At 43.5% G+C, this 19199-nt stretch overlaps 1 protein-coding gene across 3 annotated transcripts in view; it reads left to right on the forward strand.

The window, feature by feature from the left end:
- ophn1 (oligophrenin 1) overlaps positions 1–19199 on the forward strand; it is a 211343-nt gene that overhangs the window by 151657 nt on the left and 40487 nt on the right. For 2 of the 3 annotated variants that reach the window (XM_068047210.1, XM_068047211.1), the window contains exons 20-21: positions 11983–12339; positions 14974–15136. In XM_068047210.1, the coding sequence (XP_067903311.1) occupies positions 11983–12339; positions 14974–15136 (520 nt within the window). The remainder of the gene's footprint in view (positions 1–11982; positions 12340–14973; positions 15137–19199) is intronic. The other variant, XM_068047212.1, reaches the window with a different exon arrangement.

Genomic DNA, 19199 nt, shown 5'->3' on the forward strand with positions numbered 1-19199 from the left:
GCAGATTTTTCTTGTTATATTACAGTCGAGGCTCAATGGCAAAGCCCTTGTATGATTCCTCAGGTGGAGAGTTCAGGACCAACTCGAGTCTCTGCCTACATGTGGGTTAAAGCTGGTGGTTTTAGGCAGGGTCTTTTCTCTTCATTGGTATAAATGTTTTCCCCTGTCTGCTCCGAATATGCCTTACTAAAATCCCTATAGAAACCTAGTTTCTCTCATGTGACCAGAGCATCTCTTTCCGTTGTCCTTATAAATAGTTTCTGATGGTTAAGTCATTGTCAGACAATGGAGTCTGGGTATTACTCATCCACATACCATCTTAATAAAATACAGCTTTCCACGCCCATTTTCGGAATATCAAGCTTGGCGTCGAAGAGTCTGCAACAGTATTGTGAACACATTTTTTTTTAAATTAGTTGGAGAAATGCAGCCATTACCACAGGAAGGGTTGTTTGCACTTGAAAGACTTCTTAAAGTTATGTCCAGAAAGGTCATTTGCATTTTAATGACTTTGCCAAGATTTGTTCAGTAATGAAAATTCTTGCAGCTCCATGTGTATTGGCAGAAAAGAAAAGCTCACCTGACCTCTCAACTCTATTTAGGTTTCAGAGGGAAGTGACGGTTTTGGGTTTAAACTTCGTAAGTTCATATTTATAGTTTGTATTGTATAAGCGTCACACTGTCACGTGTCATGCCACTGGTACTTTTCTCTCTCTTCCCCTCTTGTGAATGCAGTAACTCTTTCTGGTACTGTTTCATGGATGTGAGTAGCCCTCTGGTAGCTCAACCAAGTGTCCGTCCTTCATATGTGAGCTTGTACTGTTCTGGCTAGCTGTTCATTTGTGTTAGGCTTCAGTGTAGCCCGATCCTGCTCTCACCTAATGTCCAGCAGAAGTTGCTGAGGTGTTTGCTCCATTATTTTTGTCTCGCCCACGGTCTCTGAGGCACCCAACTGCTGCCTGGCTGTGATCAGGAATCGAACCACAGGGGGACGGGTACCTGTTCAGGCCTTTTCACTGGAGCAATGCATTTCAAATTCAAACAAAGTCCGAACCCATCCACTTGAGAAGACCATTTTCTTCACAGCGCTTTAAAGTGCAGAGCAACAAAGTGGAATAGTTTAAATCAACATCCATCGAGGCTGTCTGATATAACTGCTCATTGATGTTTATAAATTCCATATTCTCAGATTCTGTTCTTTTCTACTGCCCCATGTAGCTTTTCTCTCAATAATTAAAGATTCATTATAAGAAAGTATAATCTCAGTCGTGTCACCTCACTGTGTCTCTTTGCCTACCTGTCACTCTCGCTCGCACATCTCCCACCACCGGTTTTTCTCTCTCTCACTCTCTCTCACACTCTCTCTCTCTCTCTCTCTTCTTTTTCTCTCTCTCTCTCTCACACTCTCTCTCTTCTTTCTTTCTCGCTCTCTCTCTTCTTTCTTTCTCGCTCTCTCTCTTCTTTCTTTCTCGCTCTCTCTTCTTCTTTCTTTCTCGCGCTCTCTTCTTCTTTCTTTCTCGCGCTCTCTCTTCTTTCTTTCTCGCGCTCTCTCTTCTTTCTTTCTCGCGCTCTCTCTCTCGCGCTCTCTCTCTCGCGCTCTCTCTCTCGCGCTCTCTCTCTCGCGCTCTCTCTCTCGCGCTCTCTCTCTCGCGCGCTCTCTCTCGCGCGCTCTCTCTCGCGCGCTCTCTCTCGCGCGCTCTCTCTCTCGCAATTCTCCAATTCCGGATTGTGAACCCATTTTATCTGGAAAATGGAGGATAGTCAGGCAGGAGCATAAATTGTTGCATTAGACTTCTGTCCTGCTCCCCTCATCCCCGCATTGAGTCTTTTTTTGTTTTGTGGGGTATTTCGGGCACCTACCGTGACATGCGCATGAAACATTTACTTCACTATCAGTACTTGACTTGATAAATTTTTGTTTTATATGTCTTAGTCTGCCACTCCACACCAATTGTATATAAGCCTGTAATTAAGGATAGGGTAACTGAGCACCTTGAAAATTTTTTCTGATCAGAGAGCCAGCATTGGATTTGTGAAGACTAAGTCATACCTGGCAAATCTGATTACAGTTTTTGCGAAGAGTTGACTAAAGTAGTGACGGGAAAGTTTATGGATGTTGTTTATATGGGCTTCCAGAAGGCATTTGATAAAGTCCCTCATAAGAGACTGTTAACTGAAATTGAAGCTCATAGAACTGAAGGGAATTTATTGATCTGATTAGGAAATTGGTTGAGCAGAGGGAGACCAAGAGTAGGGATAATGGGCAGGTAGTCTAATTGGCAGAATGTATTTAATAATGATCAGCAAGGATCTGTGTCAGGCCTCAACTATTCATCATATTTATTACCGACTTAAATGATGGGATAGAAAGCCACATATCCAAATTTGCTGATGACACAAAGATAAGTGATATTGAAATGAGTGTAAATGGAAGTATAACAATATGAAGAGATAATAGATTAAGTAAATGGGCAAGAATGTGGCAAATGGATTTCATTGCAGGCAAATGTGAGGTCATCCACTTCAGAGCTAAAAGGGAAAGAACAGTGTCCTTTTTAAATGATGAAAAGTTAGAAACAGTGGAGGTCCAAAGAGACTGGGGTCCTGGTACGTCTTTCTTTCTTTGGCCTCCTTGTCTCGAGAGACGATGGGTAAGCGCCTAGAGGTGGTCAGTGGTTTGTGAAGCAGCGCCTGGAGTGGCTATAAAGGCCAATTCGAGAGTGACAGACTCTTCCACAGGTGCTGCAGATAAAATTGGTTGTAGGGGCTGTTAAACAGTTGGCTCTCTCCTTGCGCTTCTGTCTTTTTTCCTGCCAACTGCTAAGTCTCTTTGACTCGCTGCTCTTTAGCCCCGCCTTTATGGCTGTCCGCCAGCTCTGGCGATCACTGGCAACTGACTTCCATGACTTGTGGACTTTGCAGACATCTTTAAAGTGGAGACATGGACGGCCGGTGGGTCTGATACCAGTGACGAGCTCGTTGTACCATGTGTCCTTGGGGATCCTGCCATCTTCCATGCTGCTCACGTGGCCAAGCCATCTCAAGCACCCATGGCTCAGTAGGGTGTATATGCTGGGGATGTTGGCCGCCTCGAGGACTTCTGCATTGGAGATACGGTCCTGCCACCTGATGCCAAGGATTCTCCGGAGGCAGCGAAGATGGAATGAGTTGAGACGTCATTCTTGGTTGACATACGTTCTCCAGTCCTCGCTGCCGTAGAGCAAGGTACTGAGGACACAGGCTTGATACACTTGGACTTTTGTGTTCCTTGGCAGTGCGCCATTTTCCCACACCCTCTTGGCCAGTCTGGACATAGCAGCGGACGCCTTTCCCATGCGCTTGTTGATTTCTGCATCGAGAGACAGATTACTGGTGATAGTTGAGCCTAGGTAGGTGAACTCTTGAACCATTTCCAGAGCGTGGTCGCCGATATTGATGGATGGAGCATTTCTGACATCCTGTCCCATGATCGTTTTCTTGAGGCTGATGGTTAGGCCACATTCGTTGCAGGCAGCTGCAAACCTGTCGATGAGTCTCTGCAGACACTCTTCAGTGTGAGATGTTACTGCAGCATCATCAGCAAAGAGGAGTTCCCTGATGAGGACCTTCCGTACTTTGGTCTTTGCTCTAAGACGGGCAAGGTTGAACAACCTGCCATCTGATCTTGTGTGGAGAACAATTCCTTCTTCTGAAGACAGAAGAAGGAATTTTCCTCCACACAAGATCAGATGGCAGGTTGTTCAACCTTGCCTTTCTTAGAGTGAAGACCAAAGTACGGAAGGTCCTCATCTGGGTCCAGGTACGTAGATCTTCATGACATTTTAAACAGGAACAAAAAATACTCAAAAGGCTAATGAAGTGCTGGTCTTTATATCCAAAGGAATAGCATACAAGGGGGTTGAAGTCCTGTTTGAGCTATACAAAGCCCTGGTTAGACCTTGCCTGGTGTACTGTGAGCAGTTCTGGGCACCACACCTTCGGGAGGATATATTGGTCTTGGAAGGAGTGCAGCGTAGGTTTGCTAGAATGATACCTGGACTCAAAGGGTTAAATTACAAGAAGGGATTACACTAGCTAGGGTTGTATTCCTTGAAATTTAGAAGCTTAAGGAGTGATTTGATTGAAATTTTCAAGATATTAAGGGGAACTGATGAGGTAGATAGAAATTATTTCCTCTGATTCGAGAGTCTAAGATTAGGCGGCATAGTCTAAAGATTAGAGCCAGATCTTTCAGGAGTGAAATTAGAAAATACTTCTACAAAGAATGGTAGAAGTTTGAAACTCTCTTTTGCAAATGGCATTAGATGCTGAATCAATTGTTAACTTTAAAATTGAGATTGATAAATTTTCTTGGCCAAAGGTATTAAGGGATATGGAACAAAGCTGGCTGTAAGGATTGTGGTCACAGATCAGCCATGATCTCATTGAATGGCGGAACAGGTTCAATGGGCTAAATGGCCTCCTCCTGTTACCATCTTCATAAAACATGTTAAATGTGCCACAAAAATTAAACTGGGATAGTAAATGGTAAATAATAGTGCAGAGATCGCTGTAAGAACTGAGCAATGGGATCCTTGCCTGCTGTGATTGTTTTGAAGGTTTCTTATATATTTGGGTGCAGGCTGATTCAAATCTTTAGATAATTCCTTCATGGCACAGGAGATAATGACATGCTAAAGTGCTTCTTATGGGTGCCTGGAAGTTTCCTGTGGCATAAAACCTAATAATTTTAGGTTACCTCTATGGCAGATTTAAAGCCTTTTATAAGCAGCATTTCTTGGTCTAAATGTACTGAATTTCTATTCAGCCAAGTGAGGGTTAATACACCCTCAATCATATCACTATGATCGTTTAATTTAGTCACTTTGAATAAGATTCTATAAAAGCTAGAAGTGATCATGAAGGAATGATTTATTCTTTGGAATTTCTTACTGCAATCTTTGACAAAATTATTAGACTGGGGAAGGTGCTCTCTCACCCCAAAGCAGAAACTTTGGCCCAGGAACTGTCTGATGAGAGGATCAGATTGCTCAGGAGATTCTCTGCCCTGGTACACTCTGTAAATTGAATTTCAAACCATGCCATCCCTAAACTATTTCACCAGCTGTTCAGTAGCTCCGATCATTTGCACAGGGTAATGATAACTTTCCACTTCATTGCTGGGGAACCCCACGAGTAAATTCACATGGCAAATGTTTTTTTCTGGCCATTAAACCTTCTGATTGATGTATTTTTAAATGTTTATTTAGGAGGCTCATTGTATCTGGCTCAGTGGGTAATTGCACTGCCCTGCATGTTGCTGAGTAATAACAGATTATTTTGCACTGAACTAAATGATCTCATTTGGGCCGCAGTGGGCTGGTTGTCCCTGGTTTAAGGAAGCAGGAAAAAATTGGCTAGGTTTCTACTGCCTTTCTATTATTGGGTGAACCAACTGGAAAATACATGGATGTAGATATTGGGTGAGGACAGGAGGAAATATAGTTTCCCCTCACAGTTGAATAACGCATTGACATCCACTGTCTAGGCTTACACCTAATAAGAACCTAGAGAGAGGCACCAGAGGCAGCCAGTGCTCATGGATCCCTGCAAAATATGTTTTACATTTTTATGGAGTTGACATGATAACTGAGAGCCATTTGGACATAATTTTTTTTCATAAAATTCTTGGTAACATCACACTAACCTGTGCAGAAATTTAGTTTCCACTTAGTATTAAAATTGTAGTGCATTTACCCACTGAGCCATTCGTAAGTAATGAGCCTTTTGCTAAGAAGCAGCACAGCTAGCCATTTTAAGCAGTGAACATATTAGTTAACTGTTAGACAATGGATGAATACTGCAACATGTGACCCGCCCCCCACCCCCTCCTTCGCTCTCCCTCAATCAATACCGGTCTCCTCTATCAGTAATCTCAGATGGAGTATATTTGGAGAGTGAACTGCTATTTCCCACTTCAACACTGTCCTACCGTTCCAATGGGCTTGGAATGAGAATTAAGCCTCCAGGCTTCTATGTAAAGTGACTTGATTCCAGCGTTGAGCTGACTACATTACTCTTTGCCTTTTCTTTAGTACTCTATATAGTTAATCAACAAGTTCGCTGAGGGACTTGAGGTGGTTAACGAGATCCTGCCGCCTGCTTCTCACATTCTGTAATGTTGAAGCATGGTTGCGCTTTTTTTGGTTTGTGCGCACAGATTTTGCTCTATTAATCAGACACTTATCGGCCAGCAGTGCTGGATGGCAATTTTATGGCGTTGATCATTATATGTGTCTGAAGCTCTCGCCGCTTGGCGCCAGCGCTCGTCTCTTTCGTGAGACCAGTGGTGTCTGGTTTGATCAATTGCTTGCAGCTGTTAGCTGGATAAACTATCAAGATTCCTGTTTTTCCTTTTTTTTTTATATGGTTTTTTTTATATATGCAGTTTAACTACGCAGTCTTTGGGTTGGAATCCTAATTACAGGGTTGGCATTAAAGGACTTTTATTCAGTGGGCATGTGTTAACGAGAGACGCCTACCTTTTATTTCATTCTTTTTCCCATTTGTGGTGACTATACGCAGTTGCATATGACACAGGACTGCCTCACGTTATCAGAAGCTTCTTCCTCAATTCAGTGGCTGAGGTGGGGAGGAAGGTGGGTAGCGGATAATTGGGCAAGCAGCAGAAAAACTTACCAGTGCTTCATACTGCTACACTATACTATTTTAACTGGTTAAGCTCCAGTCTATTTGGGCTTCCTGAGCCTTCTCTCTGTCCGAATAAGGAGGTGTCCTATTTACCCATATGAAGTGAGTACACTATGTGGGGAAATAGAAATCCTAAAATGGTGCAGATTTCTCAATGGTTTGGTTTGGAGACTCAAAATAGTGATAGGTTTCTGCATGTGCAGTAGTCCTGATTTGGGAGGGAATGGTGCTTTATCCTGGGGGTGAATTGCACTTATAAGTTATGTTAGGCAAGGGAGGTGATAGCAGGGGCTCTGACACAAATTTTCAAATCCTCCCAGGCCACAGGAGAGGTACCAGAGGACTGGAGGACAGCAAATGTGGTGCTATTATTCAAGAAGGGTAGCAGGGATAAACCAGATAATTACAGGCCGGTGAGACTAACATCAGTGGTAGGGAAACTATTGGAAAAATTTCTGATGGAAATTTCTCCACTTGGAGAGGCAGGGATTAATCAGGGATAGTCAGCATAGCTTTGTCAGGGGGAGATTGTGTCTAACTAACTTGATTGAATTTTTCGAGGCGGTGACTAGATGTGTAGACGAGGGTAAAGCAATTGATGTAGTCTACATGCACTTCAGTAAGGCTTTTGATAAGGTCCCACATGGGAGATTGGTTAAGAAGGTAAGAGCCCATGGGATCCAGGGCAATTTGGCAAATTGGATCCAAAATTGGCTTAGTGGCAGGAGGCAGGGGGTGACGGTCGAGGGTTGTTTTTGCGAGTGGAAGCCTGTGACCAGTGGTGTACCACAGGGATTGGTGCTGGGACCCTTGCTGTTGTAGTGTACATTAATGATTTAGACGTGAATATAGGAGATATGATCAGTAAGTTTGCAGATGACACGAAAATTGGCGTCGTAAATAGTGAGGAGGAAAGCCTCAGATTACAGGACGATATAGATGGGCTGGTAAGATGGGTGGAGCTGTGGCAAATGGAATTTAATCCTGAGAAGTGTGAGGTGATGCATTTTGGGAGGACTAATAAAGCAAAGGAATATACAATGGATGGTAGGACCCTAGGAAGTACAGAGGGACATTGGTGTACTTGTCCATAGATCACTGAAGGCAGCAGCACTGGTAGATAAGGTGGTTAGGAAGGCATTTGGGATACTTGCCTTTATTAGCCGAGACACACAATATATGATCAGGGAGGTTATGATGGAGCTGTATAAAATGCTAGTCAGGCCACAGCTGGATTACTGTGTACAGTTCTGGTCACCACACTATAGGAAGGATGTGATTGCACTGGAGAGGGTCCAGATGAGAGTCACCAGGATGTTGCCTGGGCTGGAGCATTTCAGCTATAAAGAGAGACTGAAAAGGATAGGGTTGTTTTCCTTAGAGCAGAGAAGGCTGAGGGGAGACATGATTGAGGTATACAAAATTGTGAGGGGCATAGATAGGAAGAAACTTTTTCCCTTAGTGGAGGTGTCAATAACCAGAGAGCATAGATTTAAGATAAGGGGCAGGAGATTTAGAGGGGAGCTGAGGAAAAACCTTTTCACCCAGAGGGTGGTTGGAATCTGGAACACACTGCCTGAAGAGGTGGTAGAGGCAGAAACCCTCACAACATTTAAGAAGTATTTAGATGAGCACTTGAAACGCCATAGCATACAAGGCTACGGGCCAAGTGCTGGAAAATGGGATTAGAATAGTTTAGGTGCTTGATGGCCAGCACAGATATGATGGGCTGAAGGGCCTGTTTCTGTGCTGTATAACTCTGACTCTCTGACCTGTAGAATTGTAAGAGTCCTTGCATCAAGCATGTGAGCCATCCCTAGTATCTCAGTCAAAACTCTTGACTTTGATCTATTGGTAACCTTTTTGAGGGGAGGGAAATGCAGTAGGTGTTTTTACATATGCAGAAAACTTTCACTATTTTGAGTCTCCAAACCAAACCATTGAGAAATCTGCACCATTTTAGGATTTATCTTTCCCAATAAATTGAACTCACTTCATATGGGTAAATCGGACTTCCCCTTATTAGGACAGAGAGCAGGCTCAGCAAGCCCAAATAGGCTGGAGCTTAACCAGTTAAAACAATATAATGTAGCAGTATGAACCTCTGGTAAGTTTTTCTGCTCCTTGCCCAACGAGGGCCACCTTACCAGTTGGTGCTTTGGCTTTGCAGGGACCTCTGAAGCTATGTGGGAAGACCCCCCAGTCCTCTGTGACCAGTTTAGTTAATCAGGTTTCATTCGTGAGCCCGACTGGCTTGTCAATCGTTAAGTGCTTTGGAGTTAATTAGATTTGATTACCAAGGCTTCAACAAAAGGTTGACTTCCAAGGCAGGCGTGTCACCTGAGAGCCACGTTTACCCTCAGAGACCCTACTTGCAATGATTATGGTTCCGCTAAACTTTCCTCTCTTATTTCACCTACTTAAAACATGCCCTCTTATATCATTGCCCCTCTCTCTGCACCCTCATTGTTGAGATCAAACTGGAATTACTCCTCTCTGCAGATTTTAAAACCCAAAATGAATATTGGCTGAGCACTAACTACTTGATTTCTGGACCCATGCCTTGCTGATGACTGACCTCTGGGCCTTGGCACTTCAGTTATGTCTCTCAATAATAATTTTTTTAAAAACAGTATGTTTTGGCTTTCCTTTTCTAGCTGTTTTTTATACAATAGGGCAGTTCAAATCAGTTCCATGCACACGTGGCTAGGGATGGTGCAGGAATATTGCCAAGCCCCTTCAAGTTCCCCAGTTTTAAATGTGAATCTGCATGGGTGCCACTCTTTCCATCAGGCAATTACCACAGTGCGTTCAATGAGTAGAGTATCACTGTCAGTTGTTTACTTAAGAATTTCAAAAAGTGGGTCAGGCACCTGCTGTAATTCTATAACTGTTTCAGTTGATACAATTTTTTCCATCCACATAACAATCTTCAATGAGCTGGGAGGACTGGCCTGTTTTTTTGCATTGTACAACTTGCCTTAAGTTCTATGGAGAGCTATAATGTACACAGATCCTTTTGGAACTGCGGTCAGTGCCCGAATTACATTACAATATTCACTGATTTGAACTAGGATTGTGAAAGATGTGTTCACCCTTTGGACACTCACCCGATTACCTTGTGGGATAATCCTGATACAGGTTTAAGGAAACGTTTCTCAATTGTTTTGAAAGCAGAGAGATGCAACGAGGTGAATTTCTGCAAAAGTGGTTCTGCTGGGCTCTTGTGGAAATGCTACATTAGAAGAAATTTCTGACCTTTTTCAAATTGACTTGGTACTTGCTGTGACTAACTGCGATACTCTAGCATGTATGGGGGTAGTTGCCTGTTGGAAAGCGTTCACCTGAATGTCTACATGTGTTCATTTTCACTTGAGCTGGATCCAAAGTTACTTAACCTTTGACATCATAGCAAGCGTTGGGTTAAGTTAAAGTGTGGGCAAAGCATTGTTCCAGTCTGTTCCAGTAAATCCAGAGAACTCGATCATTCGTGGGACACTCTGGGGAAAGAAGGGAGAAGGTCCAACCTAAATAACTATTGATGAAGTCACTGAAAAGCAGCAATATGAAGATTATACACGTTAGCTACAAGGTATTACCTAAAAAAAAAAAAGGTTAGTTTAAAGCCTGTCACACTCCTGCATGAGCACCCAACATCGAAAATGTGAAAGAGTTGACAGCCTCCTAGATGTTTCCTAGAGCTGATCCTAGTCTAGTTTTACTGGGTGGAAATTTTATTAAGTAGATTAGAAACATTGAAAATAGGAGCAGGAGTAGGCCATTTGGCCCTTCGAGCCTGCTCCGCCATTCAAAAAAGATCATGGCTGATTGTCTATTTCAGTACCCTGTTCCCACTTTCTCCCCATATTCCTTGATCCCTTTGGCATTAGAAAATATATTTATCTGCTTCTTCTTGAATATATTTAATGACATGCCCTCCACTGCCTTCTGCTATAGTGAATTCCATAGGTTCACCACCCTCTGAGTGAAGAAATTTCTCCTTATTTCAGTTCTAAATGGCATACCCTGTATCCTGAGACTGTGATCCCTGGTTCTGGATGCCCCAGCCATCGGGAACATTCTCCCTGTATCTAGCCTGTCTAGTTCTGTTAGAATTTTACAGGTTTCTATGAGATCCCCCCCCCCTCCTCCTAAACTTTATTGAATATAGGCCTAGTCATAGAGAGATACAGCACTGAAACAGGCCCTTTGGCCCACCAACAACCACCCATTTATACTAATCCTACATTAATCCCATATTCCCTACCACATCCCCACCATTCTCCTACCACCTACCTACACAGGGGGCAATTTACAATGGCAAGTCTTTGGCTGTGGGAAGAAACCGGAGCACCTGGCGGAAACACATGCGGTCACAGGGAGAACTTGCAAACTCTGCACGGGCAGTACCCAGAACCGATCCCAGGTCGCTGGAGCTGTGAGGCTGCGGTGCTAACCACTGCACCACTGTGCCGCCCTAGCCGACCCAATCTCTCCTCATATGTCATTCCTGCCGTCCAGGAATCAGCCTGGTAAATCATCTTTGCATGTCCTCCATGGCAAGAACATCCTTCCTCAGATAAGGATTGGTGCTATCACTCGGACCACAACTGAATCTGTTGTACTTCAGTGGCCTTTGGCTTTCATGGTGAAGTTGCTGTGTCAATCTGTTACTACAAACCACGTGGTGCTGATTCAGGCAATGCAGGTCCATTTGAAGATGTTACTGCAATCCACCCAGACACAGTCATGGACCAGTTGCATCTTTTTGAAAGATTTTATTTTGAATATTACCAACATAGTGTGCAAACAACACCCAGTTACCCTATCTCATGGCTGAATATATTTCACACCTCTGTCTGGGGAAAAACTCATTGTTTGAGTAATCAGGCTTTACCCTGAATGCCCAGAAAAGATCCAATCCTATAAAATTCTTCCTCTTTTTGAGGGAATGTTTGGAGCATTGTTGCGGGAGAGAGTGTGGATATATATCCACAGCAACTGGTTGTCAAAAACAGCAACTGATACCAGCCAGGGATTGGGAAACAGTCATCTGCTGGTCAGGATATAGGGATAGCACAGGAAAGTGGCATTGAGGTAGGTGATTAGCCATGATCTAATTGAATGAAGGAGTGGGCTGAATGGCCTACTCCTGCTTCTACGTTCCTACATAGGAGGTGCTACTCACTCGGTTTGCAGTAAATGGTTCATCCCCTTGCACCTGTTTTATTGACAGTCTTTGTTCCTCCTGAAAAAAACATAATTTCTTTAAAAAAATCTTTTGTTTTGCAGATGATGCAGGAAACACCAACCACAATGCCAGTGACACCAGCAGTCTGGAAACGGGTGGTGTGGGCTCTCCACCAAGCCCTGTTCCACTGCAGCGAATGACTAAACCAAACGTGACCAGCCCAAGGGTGGCAGAAACGGAATCTCCTCTTCGGCAAGCTGCAGGTAACCAGAATTGGCGGCCATTCTCGGAGACTGAAGTGGGGAGGTTCGCACCGAAAATGAAAGACGGAGGTCTGAAGTTTGCACCAAAGTCTGTAAATGGGGTGCCATTGTCTGATCAGACAACTGCCAATGCGTCTCGAGCATCATCCTTTCGCTCAAAGCCTACTTCTTCCAAGATGTTTTATACTGCGGATGGTAAATGCACTTGATATAATTTGGAGTAGTTGCCTGATGAGCATAGAATATTAACATTGCAATCTCTCTTAGCGTGCTTTCCTTCCCCAAGTTCTGTCCAATTCATTTCACTGTTATAATTTTGAATTGAGGCTCATCAAAATCAATTGTATCTGGATTTTATTTCAGTGGATCGCTTTTGCTCTTAATTCTAGCAATCAAAATAGATGCTAACTAAGAGCACAATCTAGGACAATGTTATCTCACATGTTGGCCACTTGCCACATGGAAAATTGGAAATCCAGATGTGGCTAATTGCATGTACATAAATGAGTAATAAATACCATCGTTGGGCGTGATCTCAATCCTCATTCACACAGTGTATGCATGTGTACTTTGACCTTTTTATGCATTTGCTGATATAATGCAAAGCGGAGAATGCAAGTGTTTTCTGTGTGCTTAACTTCCTTGGTTATCTGCTAAAATGGTTTGTAACATGGGTGCAAACTCTATCAGCACCATGGAAACACCAACACTGTATGGAGCAGGCAGCTGTCATTGTGGTCACTCAACCAATCGAATAACTGCTCAAGGTCAGCAGAATAAAGCAACTCAACCAGTAACAACTAGCTCCAACGTGGTACATTAAGGCAAAGGGCAATCGGAATCCAATCATGTTCTGGGTAGAGTGTGGGGGTGCGGGTTTAGGGTCTGCAGCTCCTCTTGTGAGTCAATAATCTCAGAAGTCACTCTGAAGTATCGTTCGCAACTGCTGAACAAAAATCTAGAAAATGCACTAAGATGTGGTGTCTCAAGTAAATTCATGCCAATATTCCAAACTTTGAAAGAAAGAGACTGTAAAGTCCTGCAATGAATGGTAGGTATTTCAGTAAACATACCAGTGAAGTGTATTTACTTGCATTGTGTTTAAGGCATTTTCTAGTGTATGGGGGTAAAACAGTGTCACTGTAGTCACACTTGTGGCAAGTCAGAAATTTCTATTGGGCAACACTGATCTAAGGCTGCATTTTTTTTTTAAATGAAACTTTTTTCCTGCTATAAAATTCAACAAGATTACACGAGGCACCTCCCAGATAGCACGACATGCTCAAATCCAGCAGGTCAATGCTTCACAACTTGAATTTATTGCTTTAGGTTTTTTTCACATTGCTCGATAACTGATCCCATTAAGGCTAACAGAGCCTCTCTGCTCAAGGCATAAACTGTGACCTCAGTAAATCCTCTCTGGCACAATGAAAGGCCCCATGCATGGGCATTTGGGTCAAACAAATTAAGTTTTTAAAATTTGCTGCCAGTTTAAGATTTCTATTTTCCATTTCAAATCCAAGAGCCGAACATACAAAATAAATTAAGAGCAAAACCTTATGTGCTCAATTTGTAACCTAAAAAGTTTGCCAGTATCTCATCAAACTAGCCCGGGCAGGATCTAAATGATTTGATTCCAGTAATGAGACGTGTAGGAAAGAGGGGGAACTTTCTGTAGAGCAGATTTGATTTGTTGCTCAGTCATTCGACTGGTAGTTTACAACGGGCTGTTACATCTGCCAACACCCAACTGCTTGAGTCACAGGCTGCCTCGGCAAGTCTCATTTCTGTTGATCACTTGGTTACGCGGTTGGCACATCTTCACTGTTTCTGCTCTACCAAATTCAGGCAGTCACATGACTCGTACACTTACAGCTCCACAACACTCCAGCTCTCTGTAGTCCCTTGTGATATGAATGGATCTTCCCTCCAATTTTTCATTGAATCCTGCATGTTCCAGGAGTTATTGCACCCTGAGCAGAGTGTCTCAGTTGTTTGCAATTCTTATGTTTTAATGATGCTGGTCAGAGGCTACATGGCAACAGATGTTTTGCTTGTCATTCCCCGTGTCATGTTGGCGTGGAAGTTGCTCCCGTTGTTACTGAAGAAGAGATTCTTCACAAAATGGCTTCTCTAGCTGCCTCTGAAACACCTAAACGACAGACCGCAGGGAAGGCTGAGGGGCATCACTGAGTGCACAATATCTCCCTTTAGCACTTAATGCAGTAATAAACCATACAGATCAGGAGGATGTTGGGGTTAACCTTGGCTTTACTGAACTCAATTGGGCAGCGCTAGGGGAGCTATAAGCGTGCCCCAGGGCTGGTGAGGAGGTAACACATTGGGCAGTGACCTGTGTTGGACAGTAGACATATGGCAGTCTAGTGAGAACCAGTGCCCAGAATGGTCATGCAGCCTGTCAACATTCAACTGAGATCTTCCTTGGAGACAGTCACTTGGCTGAGACAGCAGAGGACTGCCAGTTGCTGTGGGACATTGATATCCAAAAAACAGTCTTAAGCAGAGCAAATTTGTGTGTGTAAGGGGACAGTGTTAAGCACCCCACACAACAGGATTTTTCACAGCTAGCTAAAATAGAACTTCTGGGATGGAATTTTCAATACAATTAAAGAAAAGCATTACTGTGATTTACTTGGGTGGGGAGGGGGGATGGTGGGGAACTCGAGATTTGAGGGAACTGATTCAGCTGATCAGCGAAAGCTTTTCTCGTTGAGGGTCAGAGTATCCTCCTGTTCCCTGAGCAAGTTCCTCTGATGGCGGAAGCAGTATTTGCCAGCATGTAATAACTTTATTTTCCTTCTTTTTCAGGTGATTATAGTAATGTTAATATACAGCGAGCCCACCAGGAGAAGACCTCATCTGGCCTGCAGCGTCCTCCCATGAGACCGCCAGATCCTCCTTGTCGAGATAAAGTTCCTGCACCATTGAAAGTGGAGCAGTCCACTAGCATGGAAGATACTTCATCTTCTGTGTAAACTTTGTTTTGAATTGTACTTTTATTTCTCCTCTCTCACCTCCCTCTCCAGTTGTCTTGCGTCATCATCTGAGGGCACTGGCTTGCAATGAAGTATAGCTTTACAGGCCTCGGATGCCCTCATTTATCACCTGCTCTGGAGTTTTTCTTTCTCTTTCTCTCTCTCTTTTGTTTTCTCTCTTTTTTTCTCACACTCTCTCCCTCTCTCACACTCCCTCTTGTTCGCTTGCGCTCACTCCTTGCCCTTTTCCTGCTCAATCTCTCACTCTATCTCTCGCTCCCTCCCCTGCTCTTTTACTCTCTTGCGCGCTCTCTGTCTCTTAGCAAGTTTGGAATTCTTGATTGCTATTTTTGTTCGAATTAAATTCCACCCCCGCCCCCCCAAATATAATTTAATGGCGATAACGCATGGTGATTCTGCTGTTAAAGATTTTTTTACTGTCAAGAGCTTCTTGTGATTTAAACAAACTCCAATTTCAAACAGTGTTAACATATTGCTCTGGTATTGTTTAAATGATTACATTTTACAAATGTGTGGGGGTGTTTTGTGAGACAAATTCAATGAAAAATTCCAGGGAAACAGAGAAAGGTTAAGAGAGCTAAACTCTGTTGGAGTACCGCTGGTTATTGTGAGCTGGTAGTGGTGAGGGGCTAAATAGATAAACTCGTCCAATCTGGCACATTTTGTTTTCAACTGGTTGTTTGTGCCCATGCATATGGAGTTAGGTCACAGATCAGCCGTGATCTCATTGAATGGCGGAACAGGCTTGAGGGGCTAAATGGCCTCTTCCTGTTCCTGTGGGGGATTTCCTTATCTGGGCTTTTGGATGGAAGTGTTTAGAAGATGAGTAACATTTGAGACTGGGTCATCCTGCACTGCCTTCACAGCCCAGAAGCCTGGGAGCAGGTTAAACCCTTGCTATATGTGTTATATGGCACAGAACAAATTCAAATAGAAGATGTATATTTTTTTAAAAAGGAGCTAAAATCGCAAAGCTGTTTTACAATCTTATTCCTTTAAGTACAGGTCTGTTTGCCAGTAATTTTCATTTTTTTTTTCTGTATGCAGTTGAATCTCATTTATACGAAGCTGGGATTCGACCTAACTTGCTATCTAAAGTACTGCACTGTTCGTTGTCTGAAAGTTGCTTATTTTACTGTTCGTAGCAAATTATTTTATATGATCTCCCTCAGGTTTAGTTCAAATACGTTTCTTTTTTTAAAGTTAGGCCGTTGACTGCAAAGACATTTCTCCTGTGCCACAGTTCTGGTTTGGTTAAAGATGTGCTCACAAGTGCCACAGTTTTATAAACAGATTGAACTGGCAATTCTTAGCAGTCAGAATCTGTACCAGTTACAGGTTTTAAAACTTCCGACAACTCGCTCTGCCAGGCTGCCCATTCTTTAAGCTCGGTTGGTGTACGTAACCTCAGGCATTCCGTCGGCAACCGTTTCGCATACGACATTCTGAACCTGTTTAGAATAAAATGTTACGTTGATTACATTTTTGACTAATTTTTTACATTCGTTTGGTTGACGGGGTGGGGGGTGTTGGAATTCTAAATGTAAATTGCTCCCTGTATTGCTTTAAGTCCACGTGGACTTGAACTCCTGTTTCTAAGAGGACAGGCAGCCTGCCCCCATTCTTCGACTGACCACTAGGAGATGCCAGGTGACCTCAAACATCCCAGACCAATGTTGCCCTCGTCCCGGGAACACAATGGCTGCAGATTCTGCTTAACAGGACTTTAGTTAGACCGTGCGTAAAGTGGGGCAAATGTGAAACTGTGGGCTGAATTTTTCCAGCTTGCCACCGATGGTGGGTTGGGGGGATGCACAATATTTAGCGCAGCAGCTCGTTTACATGGCTGGGGCAGACTGCGCCTCTTACCCACCTGCGCCTCCACCCCCGATGACATGCGGGGGGCAGGTGCTCTATCCCCGGTAACGGTGTCTGGCAGCACAACGCAGGCGCCGGCGCCATTTTTAATGGGCTTCAAGCCTTTCTAGATCATTTAAATTTTTAAAGATACATTCACAATATGATTAAAGTTCTAAATTTAATGAAAGAATCAATCCCCTCTTCCACCCCCGCCCCCCCCCCATGAAGAAATAATTTATTTATTGGCCTCTCCTCTCAAGAACTTGCCTTTCAATCCCGACCTTCCCCTCCACCCCCCCCCCCCCCCACCACCAAAATGTATTAGTTTTCACCTTCAACCCCTTCCGCTCCACCAATCGCAATAGTTTTCCCCACTCGCTTTCTCCCCCCGCCATGTTTCACTGGTTGGGGTACGGATGGCGCAGAAGTGCCAGCCGCTGACCGGAATATGGGAGCGGGACGGCTGACGCGACAAGGTAAGTAATTATTCTTTAATTAGCATCTATTAGAATATTTAAATTTCGGCCCCATCACCGAGCCGGGTGGGGGATGGGATGCTGCCATGAGGCCTCGCTGACGCCAATAATATGGGGTGGGCCCTTCCCGTGGCGCGCCTCTCCCGGAGGCATTTTCCAGGCCCCCCCCTCCCCACCACAACCCCCAATGTCAGGGGGCCAGTAAAATTCAGCCCATGTCTTGGGGCTATTCCTTTATTGTGCCATCTTCATTCTTGTCTTGCACTTTAATGAATTAAAAGATGCAATGATAAGTGACAATTTATTCACTGTTTAATTATCCAGATCAAGGCGATTCTCTGATTCAGTCATTATAATTCAGCATTGAAATTGTTGGATAACTTTTTATAACACTAATGAAGCCGAGAAACCAGTCATTAATCTAATTTATTCATGGCTGTCACAGGCAAACGGGTGTTCTGGATTTATATGAACACCAGATGTCAAGAAAACAGAGAAACTGCCTCTATGGAGGCTTATTTAACCATTTCTTCTATTTTCCCCAGTGAGTTTTGGTACTTTCCACTGTGGTGAGTGTGGCCATTTCAGCCATCTTTGTACTCCTCCCACCGTGTTCCTTGGCCCTGAATTCAGAAAAGCACCATTTACTACACTGGGAACTGGACTGAGATTCCCCCAACTCATTTCATGTTGTGCTGTCACAGCCAGAAAAGAAAGATTTTTACCAAATAAGTTTAGGCTAAATTGGAACTCTGGCACCAAAGATTTTCACCAACTGACTGCATCACCCAGTCCCTCATGTTCTTCTAGCTCTCTTTTCTCTCATCCTCTCTTCTCTCCTCTCTCCCCTCCACTTTTCCCCATTTCTGAAGCCAGTGATTCATGTTGGGGTACAATCTCACTGGGTGCCTTTGCTGAATGGGCTGACAAGCTATATAATGGAAGAGGATATTTCAGCAATGCTGCACCACATCCACAAGTGTTATGCACATATTAGATAATGAGCAAGAAGAATGTTGGCTTGGTTTTAATCTTTCTTTCCCTTCCTCAAGGCATTTGCATTTGTGATCTTGATATGCTGTGACCTGCACTCCCTCAAGTCTCACCTCTTTGGTTAGGGCAGGTCACTAGGACTTGCTGGAGCTTCTGATTGTGCTCTACATTTAACACATGTAGAGCTACGTAAATAGTTTTACACTTTGAGTTGGGTCGGGGTGGGTGATAAATTCCAAACACTATTATCCCCAGCAACATAGTGGATCTTGTGATTTTTGCTTTGGGTTTTGAATTTCAGTCTGAATGGGTCAATGAAATTAGAAACATTTTGAAAGAAATTTCAGACTGCTCTTTTTCTTTGGCCCACACATTACCTTTACAAGCAGTTTCTGGGTAAGCAACACCCTGGCGCCTGAGTAGGCAACACCGTGCCAGCTTATAGCAGCTATACAAGGAGTCTGTAAGACTCCTTGCCCCAGAACTGTGACACCGATTAATTGTGACAAAATTGTAGTCTTTGCTCTTTAACGAAAGTGATTATTTCTATGAGGCTGGTGTGTGTGTGAAAGCATCTGTTCTACTGGTACACTTTTTTGATTTGTGTACTTTATTAAAAAAAAAATCCATTTCACTCAGACAACCGAATGAAAGATTCTGTAACTATTAACAAGCTCTTGAGCTCTAGCAGACAGCCACGGGAACACAG

The sequence above is a fragment of the Heterodontus francisci genome, chromosome 15, assembly GCF_036365525.1.
Source record: "Heterodontus francisci isolate sHetFra1 chromosome 15, sHetFra1.hap1, whole genome shotgun sequence".
Lineage (NCBI taxonomy): Eukaryota > Metazoa > Chordata > Chondrichthyes > Heterodontiformes > Heterodontidae > Heterodontus > Heterodontus francisci.